The following is an 11,187-nucleotide window of genomic DNA, read 5'->3' as shown; positions in this document are numbered from 1 at the left end:
AAAAAAAAAAAAAAAATGCTGATGCACTGCTTCTTGCCCTCAATCAATACAGCGTGAACACCTGCTCTCCGGGGCCGCTCTGGGAACGTTGTGAAAGAAAAGCAAGCTCACCTAGGTCAGCCAGTAGAGAGGAGCTTGTCACCTAGGAGCAAACCAAGAGAGCGATGGAGGTTTCAACTGCACATGCTACTTGGGCAGTGTGTAGTAGAGATATGCCAGCTGTCCCCAGATTACCTCCTCTTTGCGTGGACACAGAGCTACGCAGAATAAAGACTCCATTACTCTGCAGCCCAAAGAGTGGGTGTTACCACAGGAATCATTCCCAGTCGATAGGATGACAAGGCACCCTTGGGACAACCTCTAAAATACTGATGTGTGCTTTTGCCTCTTCCGTCCCCTGTTTGGACCATGAATGTGATGTCTAGGCTCCATCACTACTCCTGAATCCATAGAGCATAGCTAAGGGCTGTGAGGTAGGAGGCATCAGAGATTTGGGACATTTGTAGTATAAAGTCCAACGCCAGCTTTGACCAGCCTAGCACATCCAGGAGAAAGTAATAAGATACATTGCTTTTAAATTTATACTTTTTTTTTTAACTTTGAAAATTTCCTACATGAGTACTGTATTCACTTATTCTCACTCTCTCCCATCATCCCTAAGTCCTCCTGACTCCTCCTCAAATCCATGCCTTCTTTAACCATTGCTGTTACATATATACATATGTATATGTAAATACAATCTGCTGGGTCCACTTAGCGTTGATCCTGTGTGTGTGCTTAGGACTCACCACTTGGGGTTGTATGACCCATCAGGGGACTCATCTCTCGGGAAGAACATGTCTCCCTTTCTTAGCAACCATTAATTGCCTATGGTTTTTCAGCTGGGAGTGAGACCTTGTGAGATTTCCCCTCTCCGTGCTGGCCTGTCAACGAGTGTTATTATTATGCAGGCCTTATTTAGGCAACCGTATTGTTATGATCATAGATGCAGCTTCCCTGTCCTATACAGAGAACACTATCTTGCATTCCTTGTTTAAGCTGTTTTTATTTAATGTATACATGATTCACAACAAAAACTAACCTTCCAAAATACTACTGGTAACAACGCAAACATCATATGTAGAGAAAAAGAATAGAGAACATTCAAGTGGGTCCCATTAGGAAAAAAATGACATTGCAGAGACATTTACAAAGCTAGTTGTGCCTTAGGAATGGGTAAAGAGATCAGGAAAGAAAAGTGCGGTAAAAAAGAATAAGAAAAAAGAAAGAACAACGGTGTAAAACAAATTTCTGACATGAGTCAGTTCTACATATATTAGAGAAATGTTAAATAGCTGTAGAATATCAAAAATAAAGGGGGCGACTGGGCACTTGGGCGGAGGCAGCAGTGTTGGCAGCAGGTTGCAGCAAAGCACGTGGTTTGACGGCTCGTGCCATTTTGCTGGCTTCGCCTGCCAAGAGTCCAGAAGGCAGGATTTACGCTGACAACAAGTCTGTGAATGAGTGCATGGAGAGCAATTGTAAAATGTGTAAAGAAGAGAATGGAACCCAGCATCTCCCATCACATAGGATATTGGTCAGATACTTGATTTTACCAATGATCTGGCAGATCTCTGCTGTCTTCTTCACAGAGCTGATGCACAGACTTATCAGCCTTAGGACAAAGACTGGGTCAGAGAGAAAACCTACCCGTTCCTTCATCAATACCCATTCCTTCATCAATACCCAGCAGGCTGGGAAGTGATTAAGTTGGAAGCATTGGGGGTTAAGGGCGGACTTGGAGCAGGTGTGTACAGCAAGTCGTAGTGAACATTTTCTATTACAGTCATCCTGTTTCCATTTTGTTACACTTTAGCCAGACTGGATGTCTGGCAACAGAACATGAATGAAAATTTCATTATGAAATATCCATTGCCCCTTTTCTGCTTTGTTTGTTCTTGTTTGTTTTACTTAAACATTGTTACTTTAATTCAGATAGAAAGTGTTCTTTGCCACTTAAGGTTGTTACCAGTCCTGGAAAAGGTTTGGAACGTCTTTATAGCAGTGAGTGAGCCAGCCTTTCATGAGGGACGGGCTGGTGACAAGGTTACTTATGTCCTCTGGGAAAGTCTTAGTGAAAAATAAATGTTCTGTGGAGAAAAAAGAATAAAATGACTGTTTCTAGCCAAAACATATTTGGCTAGATAGACTAGATAGTGAAGGCTTTCAAAGTGTAATACAATGAATGTGGATGTCATCCTTTAAATAACAGCGATACCACGATGGCCTTATAAAGTGTCATAGAGATTAAGCAGCAGGAAGTGCATGTAGCTTGATGTCACAGTTGCTGATCTCTAGAGGCCACTTTCAAGGCCATGCCTCCCAGGGATGTCCCAAGACCGAGCCCACCAGGACACTAAATCAAGACTGTTCTTCTGAGACCCAGGATTCTACAGCCAAGAAAACTTCAGCTAGAAGGCTCACCAGCAACCCTGCTGGGCTTTCCTTAGCCTTTGCAGCTGTCTAAGACAGGAGCACACAACCTCCCCCACCCCTCGTTCATTCCCCGGCAAACCCCACAGACCACAGACCAGATAGGACAGTCATGTTGACTCCACTCGCCTCTCCCACATCATTCTCCCTTTTAGTTTTCCAGAGCACACTGTGCACATTTCAACAGGTCTCAGCATCTCCTTCTGGAAGCGCTGGGCTAAGTCATACATTTCAGTATTTGCAGAGTAGATATCAACAGAGCTGCATAAGAGAAAATTCCTGAGAAAGCAAGGGCAGGGAATTTGGGGGGAAGGTAAGGCTTTCTGAGTTGCAGAAGTTCACAGGAACCTTTGTAGGCTGATGTGAACCCAAGACACACCTGGGACAACAGCTACAAGCTACAGGGAAGGTTTTTGAAATTTTACAGGTATTAGGTTCTTTTGAGCCTTAAGGAAATTCTATCATTGAAAGCTTCGGAGATCAAAGAAATCACACACTAGCTAGTACACAGCATTACCTGTAGTTAAATACAGTCTGAGTTCTACATTCCTCCGCTTGGCGCCTGTTATCTTTGCAATGGAAGTTTTCTCACTTTAAATGTAGTAGGGAACAGGAACTCCACAGGAAGACCAACAGAGTCAACTAATCTGGACCCTTGGGGCTCTCAGAGTCTGAACCACCGACCAAAGAGCATACACAAGCTGGACCTAGGCCTCCCTGCACATGCAGCAGATGTGCAGGTTGGCCTTCACGTGGAACCTGAACAACTGGAACAGGGGCTATCCTAAAAGCTGTTGCCTGAATGTGGGATATGTTCTCCTAGTTGGGCTGCCTTGTCTGGCCTCAGTAAGAGAGGAAGCACCTAGCCTCACAGAGACTTGAAGTGCCAGGGTGGGGTGGGGTACCCCCAGGGGTCCCCACCTGCTCAGAGGAGAAGGGGAGAGGGGAATGGGGGAAGGATTGTGGGAGGGGTGACCGGGAGGGGAGCGGAGAAGTGAGCAAGATATAAAGTGAATAAGTAAAAAAATAAAATTAAAAAAAAAAGAGAGAGAGAGAGCATAGGAAGTAGTCTTTTCTTAAATTGAACTACATTTGTATTTTTGAATTTAATAATCAATAACAAGTACTAGCTAGTATATATAGTCCAAGACTACTATGAAGGAGAAAATCTATGTGCTTATCATTTCATAATTAAAGGCACACTTATTTAAGAAAAATAAATATCACTAGGATGGAACAGCAGAACTAAAATGTCTCCTGAAAATAAAGGGTTAACACAATTCCAACATGAGCTGTGTATCACAGCACAGAAAAAAAAAAAACTCCCATCACCTGGAAATGTACCCCACTTCTGGAATCTGGGGTGACAAGCCAACTCTAAAAGCACTACTAACTTCATCTTGCTTACATAACAATTCCAATAAAGATATACAAGGTTCACGGGAATAGTTGTTCACATTTTGATATCTAACATCTGAAAACTGTAGTCAATGTTATTTAAGCATATAAAAGAAAATAATCTGAAAACAGCCCTGAATTTTTATCCTTTATTATTGTAGACAGGGTCTCTAGTCCATGTTGCTTTTGCACGTCTTGTGGAGCTACACATGACCATGTGACCCTACCTCCTCACCATCTCCATCTCTGCAGTGCCAGGATTACATGTGTGTGCACCCATACCTGACTTATGCAGTGTTATCAATCAAACCCAGGGCTATGTGCATGCCTGGCAAGTAGTTTATCAAGCAGGTTGAATCCCTAGGCTCAGAACCCATGACTTTCAATCAATAGAGAAGAGCTTAAAATAGAAATGATTTTATTAATTGTTAACATAAATTGTACAGCACTTCATATCATAGATAAGTTCTGAACTAGCAAAGTGTTTAGTACTGAGAAATAGAGAGTACTAAATCATTGTGCCATCTGTAATCAATTAGAGAAGCATAAGATATAGATGTAATATGTATTATACTTTATACTATATAACAATACAATAAACATTAAGTGTCAATATCAACTTAACACTTTCTCAAAATGTTAAAGCTACTAAACACCTTTGATCGTTCAGTTGTCATAAAGTTAAGCCAACACTTGGGAGGCAGAGGCAGGTGGATTTCTGAGTTNGAGGCCAGCCTGGTCTACAAAGTGAGTTCCAGGACAGCCAGAGCTATACAGAGAAACCCTGTCTCGAAAAACAAAAACAAACAAACAAACAAACAAACAAAAAAAGTTAAGCCAGATAGCTATTATTAATAAACCATTTTCAATAATTTTATCTCTTGAATAAATGGTCTTTTACTGCATTATTAGAGTAAAGGCTAACTTTGAAATGGTAGGCTGAGAAAAGCCATTGACAATGCATGGTTTCCATTGCCATAATATTAGTTTAAAAATCAGTTAGAATTTGTCTCTTTTAAAATAACCACACTAGCATATTTGTCCCTTATAAAATATTTTATAAGTTACTTGGAATGGTAGAGAATTATAAATGGTAAAGTATCTTCCATTTGGCCTACAGAGAGAATTTATCAAAAAGAAACCAAATATTTATCAATCTTTGCTTTTGCTGTTTTAAAATGTATATTTACCAGCAGAGGTCACTATTTCACTAGGTTTGTCCAGCTGTCACTAAATATTAGAAGATATTGGTTGAATTTGTAGTGCAAATCAAAATGTCAATATGAAAATAATTACAGATACACGCTGCAGCATAAGTACAAAAGGTTTGCCTACATAACTTGTTTCATACTTTTAACAAGCATCATACCAACTCATTTTGTCCTATGGAGTAAAGGCCAATTATATATAATAGTGAATGCATGGTTACTCATATTTATATAGTAACAAAAGCACCAAAGTTGTTACAGCATCATAGAATCATCATATATATAGCTTTTAAGAGCTGAAAACTATGATAAATGCTTAACAACTTCTGGTACCTCATCTTGGTGGATTTCTGTTCTTTAGAATGGCAGGTAGGTCAATGGAATAGAATTGAGGACCCAGAAATGAACCGATACACATATTGTCACTTGATCTTTGACAAAGGAGCTAAAACCATCCAGTGGGGGAAAAAAGACAGCATTTTTAACAAATGGTGCTGGTACAACTGGCAGTCAGCATGTAGAAGAATGCAAATCGACCCATTCTGATCTCCTTGTACCAAGCTCAAGTCCAAGTGAATCAAGGACCTCCACATAAAACCAGAGACACTGAAACTTAAAGAGGAGAAAGTGGGGAAAAGCCTCGAACATATGGGCACAGGGGAAAAATTCCTGAACAGAACAGCAATGGCTTGTGCTGTAAGATCAAGGATCGACAAATGGTACCTCATAAAATTGCAAAGGCAAAGGACACTGTCAATAAGACAAAAAGGCAACCAAGAAATTGGGAAAATATCTTTACATCCGATAGAGGGCTAATATCCAATGTATGCAAAGAACTCAAGAAGTTAAACTCCAGAAAACCAAATAACCATATTAAAAAGGGGGCTACAGAGCTAAACAAAGAATTTTCAACTGAAGAATACTGAATGACTGAAAAGCACCTAGATAAATGTTCAACATCTTTAGTCATCAGGGAAATGCAAATCAAAACAACCTGAGATTCTACCTTACACCAATCAGAATGGCTAAAATCAAAAACTCAGGTGACACCAGATGCTGGCAAGAATGTGGAGAAAGGAACACTCCTCCATTGCTGATGGAAATGCAAGCTGGTACAATCCCTCTGGAAATCAGTTTGGCGGTTCCTCAGAAAATTGGAAATAGTACTACCTGAGGACCCAGCTATAGCACTCCTAGGCATATACCCAGAAGATGTTCCAACTTGTAATAAGGACACATGCTCCATTATGCTCATAGCAGCCTTATTTATAGTAGCCAGAAGCTGGAAAGAACCCAGATGTTCTTCAACAGAGGAATGGATACTGAAAATGTGGTACATTTACACAATGGAGTACTACTCAGCTATTAAAAATGATGAATTCATGAAATTCTTAGGCAAACAGAAAATATCATCCTGAGTGAGGTAACCCAATCACAAAAAACAAACAAACAAAAAAAAACCACACATGGTATGCACTCACTGATAAGTGGATACTAGCCCAAAAGCTCCAAATAACCAGGATATAATTCACAGACTACATGAAGCTCAATAAGAAGGAAGACCAAAGTGTGGGTGCTTCGGTCCTTCTTAGAAGGAGAACAAAATACTCACAGGAGAAAATATGGAGATAAAGTGTAGAGCAGAGACTAAAGGAAAGGCCACCCAGAGACTGTCCCACCTGGGGATTCATCCCATATACAGTTACCAAACCCAGACACTATTATGGATGCCAAGAAGAGCTTGCTGAAAGGAGCCTGAAATGGCTCTGCCAGAGCCTTACAAATACAGAGGTGATGTTAGCAGCCAATCATTGGACTGAGTTCGGGGTCCCTAAATAGAGGAGTTAAAGAAGGGACTGGAGGAGTTGAAGGGGTTTGCAACCCCATGGGAAGAACAACAATATCAACCAACCAGACCTCCTCAAAGCTCCCAGGGACTGAGCCATTAACAAAGGAGTACACATGGCTCCAGCTGCATATGTAGCAGAGGATGGCATTGTCAGGCATCAATGGGAGGAAAGGTCCTTGGTCCTATGAAGGCTGGATAGATGCCCCTGTGTAGGGGAATCAAGGGAGGGGAGGTGGGAGTTGGTGGGTTGGTGGATGAACAGCCTCATAGAAGCAGGAGGAGGGAGGATGGGAGAGGGGGTTTCTGGGAGAGAGGGAAACTAGGAAAGGGGATAACATTTGAAATGTAAATAAAGAAACTATCTAATTTTTTAAAAAGGAAAAAAGAATATCCTAGCATTTGAGAGAACAATAATGTTTTTTGGTATGGTTAAAAAAAATATTAGTAAGAACATTTAGTAGTGTGCCCTAAATCCACTTCACAATCTCCAGAAAGCACTTGCCAGACTGGGATAACTGCGTCTTATCCTCCATCTACAAACACAGCACATACTTTTCAAAATAAATACTATTAATAGAAAAATGAGTACATATTTAAAAACGATGGAAAAGAACCTGATGGAAGATCTGACTTGATCCAGCCAGAGCGGGTACATAGATGTCTAAGATTAGGATGGTAGACCTCCTTCTGTTCCTAGGTAAATTCTCATGGCCGATTCCAACTCGGAATAGACTTACCGAAAGCTTGCCAGGAAATCTACGATATTTCCAGATATGTAAACAGAAAAAAATGTAACAGAAGAACAGTATTTGTGGTTCTTAGCTGAACGAGTTCATAAGAACAGAACAAGCTTGTGCTAATCAGAGTTCTGCTATAAGAAATAATTCTCTGTCAATTAACACCAGGGGAGGTATCCTAGGAAATAAAATCGCCTTTGCAGGGCAAACAGCCTGTCACCTATACACCAGACTACTAATAAAGCACTTCTTAGCAGCGTGCTCTTCTTGTGAGCGAGTCAGAGAGGGTACTTTACCTCGTTAAAGGATCGGAGGGTCTCCCTACTTCCTCACACTCCATGTGAAACACACGAGAGAAAGAGTCCTGCAAACAGAGTGACAACGTCATTGAGACATGTACAAAGCCATGGAACATACACACAGACACACACACACATATTGTGCAACACTAGGGTGCCAGTGCCCAAACATATTTCCCTTATTCTTAAACCAAATGGATGCAAGCACTAAATTCACAACACCCTCAAAGATTCTTTCTATTATTAAAGGCTCACATTATTTCTGAATTTATCTGAAGAAAGCTTTCGAGTATACACTTCTGCTGCTAGTACAACTCAGGCTTTTTTAATGCATATTTCCATGATTGTGTGTGTGCATGCATGTGTGTGTGTATTAATGTTCATGAGTGTGTATGTGTGTGCACGCATGTCTTCATGAGTGTGTGTGAGTGTGCATATGTGTTTGTATGTGTTTAACCGTGTGTGTTCATGAGTATGTATATATGCAAGTGTATGTTCATGTGTGTGTGTGAGAGAGAGTGTGTGTGAAAGAGAAAGAGTATGTGTTTTTAAGAGTGTGTTTGTGAGAGAGGGTGTGTGAGAGAGAGAAAGAGAAAGTGTGTGTGTGTGTGTGAGAGAGAGAGAGAGAAAGAGAAAGTGTGTGTGTGTGTGTGAGAGAGAGAGAGAGAGAGAGAGAGAGAGAGAGAGAGAGAGAGAGAGAGAGGTGGCGGGGGAAGGCCAGCTACCAACCTCTGGCATCATTCTCAGGAATGTTGCCCTACCCTGGAGCTCACAGTTAGGCTGCCCTGACCGATTGTGGAGCCCTGAGGGTCCTCCTGTCTCTGCCTCCCAAGCACTGGAGTACCAAGCTTGCCCCAACATTTTGGCATTGCTATCTGGCTTCTGATAGCAAATTTGGATTCTTAAGCTTTCAAGGCAAGGACTTTGCTGGCTCAGCTATTCCCCAGCTCATAGAAGTCTTTCCTAAAGAGATATACCATTTGGCAATGTTTAACAAGGAAAATAAAATAATTGTAAAGACTTTAGTGATATCAGGAAATAGTTTTACTTCATAGTACAAAACAAAATTCATATTGCTCCACGCTGTACATACAACAGAATGAGGAGAGATTGGGAAGAAACAAACGTAAGACAATGAAAGTATAATTTGAGAATGGAAAAGCTGAGCATATATTGGGGGAGCTTACATTTTTATTTTTACGCGTATTGAAGTGGTTTTAATCCATAAATAGCAGTAATATCAACTTAACTAAATTATTTTCTAAACCCAACAAAAGGGATCAGAATATATTCTTAGCCATATTGTTGAGCTGAGAGTCAAACCACACTGGCCTACATCAACTTGTTACCATAAGAGGTATTAACTGTTAAAAACTCCACTAAATGTTCATAAAGTAAGATTTAAGGTTTTAAAAGTGAATGCTTCTATAGAAAATTTTAAAAGATTAAATGCTAAAGAGAAGACCACTGAAGGAAAAGGACAAGCTAGTATATGGAATTAATGAATTCTGACATGAACTTTCAAGAGCTAGCAACTATCCCTAATTACTTTATATTAAATAGTTTAGAGGCCAATAGAAACATAAAATAATAGCTACCCACGAGAATGCTGGTTATTGTTTTGGTACAGTGAGTTTTTATTTGATACACTGTTAGTAAGAATTTTACAGTACTCAATGCATCCATTCTAGCACACATATTAAGAGGATAATGAATTGTCTAAATATCTAAGCCAATTAAAAATGTAATACGACTGAATGTCTTCTCTTGTTCTACTTCTACCAGAAATGTCAACTCAAATATCCCATATGAATTATAACTGACCTATTCAAGCGATAGTGCTATCCTTTCTTCTTAATAGCCTACCAACGAACAGTCTCCTGTTAGGCCACAGGAAGAACAACTACCACCATAAGGAATATTCCATGGTTCAAACAGTGAGGGGGGGTAAAGTCTGCATTTTATTCCTATGGCAGGCCAGCGGTCTGATTCTCAGGCAAACTCTAGGCAGATACTCTGCATAACATTTAAGCATAAGTATCCATCCCCGTGAGAGGGCTCCATCTCTCTCTCATCAGGGAAAGCTTCCTAACAATGGAGATAAATGGACCAAAAATCTGTGTGTTAGAACAGTGGGTCATTTCCTGTTGTTGGGAAAAGAGGTAGGACTTACAAATGCTGTTAGTTTTACCTACCACCTGCCTAGACCCCCGGCTAATTTTTCTAAATAATTTCTGGTGAGAGGAAAATTTTATACTCCATCCATTCAGAATGGGAGTCTACCTGTTTTAGACACCAAGGCACCGCAGCTCTTACACGTTTAGTCTGCACAGTACTATACAGGGTGTTTCCGGATTAAGAGCAGCCACAAGCAGGGGTAGCACAGAGAAGAAACCCATGGTTAGTGATGGGGCACCGAAGGCTCTTGCTATCCTCACCTCCACCCCACTTCAAAAACATTTCACTCTTGTATTGGTTTTGCATCAATATTTATATACACTGGGAGTTGGGGTGGGTTTTTAAGGAAAAATAGTATTTGGAATTAGAATGTGCTTTCAAGGAAGAGATGTGTCCGTTTTGCAAAACCCAAAGTCCATCCCTGAACTCACAGGACAGTCTTCATCCACAATGAAGATGGTGCACTTCTGCACCTGCATGAAGGAGATGATAGTGGCAGCGATCTTCTTCAGAATGACTTCCAGGGACTGCTGCTCTTCAAAGATTAAGCTCGCAAGGTCAAGTAACACCTGGACGAGAAAAGGTGGCAGATCACGATCGTGCAGAGACTAAAGCAATGCAGTGGGCTAAAGGCTGTTGGTGAGCATGTTTACGCAACGGTTAAATCCACGTCTGTGTGGCTGATGCAACCCTACCCAGATCACACAGTCAATAGAGTAGAAAGAATTTCCATATTTAAGTTGTCCACTCTTTCCATAACTATTCAATATAATTCTTGAAGTCTCAGCTACAGGGGGAAAAGAGTGAAGGAGACCAGGGGGTATGAATAGAAAAGGAAGAAGTCAAAGTATTTTTATCTGCAGATGATATGATTTTATGCTTAAAAAAACTCCCAAAAAACCTACTAGAAGACTTCTGGGCATATATCCAGAAGATGTTCCAACTACTAAGAAAGAAACATGCTCCACTATGTTCATAGCAGCCTTATTTATAATAGCCAGAAGCTGGAAAGAGCCCAGATGCCCCTCAACAGAGGAATGGATACA

General features: G+C 40.6%; 1 protein-coding gene across 3 annotated transcripts in view; it reads right to left on the bottom strand.

Annotated features, from left to right (window-relative positions):
- Positions 1-11,187, bottom strand: part of Pde5a (phosphodiesterase 5A) — a 124,954-nt gene that overhangs the window by 62,214 nt on the left and 51,553 nt on the right. For all 3 annotated transcript variants that reach the window (XM_021157938.2, XM_021157939.2, XM_029475581.1), the window contains exons 6-7: positions 10,573-10,710; positions 7,961-8,028 (exon numbers count right to left, since the gene is read on the bottom strand). In XM_021157938.2, the coding sequence (XP_021013597.1) occupies positions 7,961-8,028; positions 10,573-10,710 (206 nt within the window). The remainder of the gene's footprint in view (positions 1-7,960; positions 8,029-10,572; positions 10,711-11,187) is intronic.

This window comes from Mus caroli, chromosome 3 (assembly GCF_900094665.2).
Source record: "Mus caroli chromosome 3, CAROLI_EIJ_v1.1, whole genome shotgun sequence".
Taxonomy (NCBI): Eukaryota; Metazoa; Chordata; class Mammalia; order Rodentia; family Muridae; genus Mus; species Mus caroli.
Note: the sequence above shows the minus strand (reverse complement) of the source record. Positions and strands in the feature narration are given on the sequence as shown.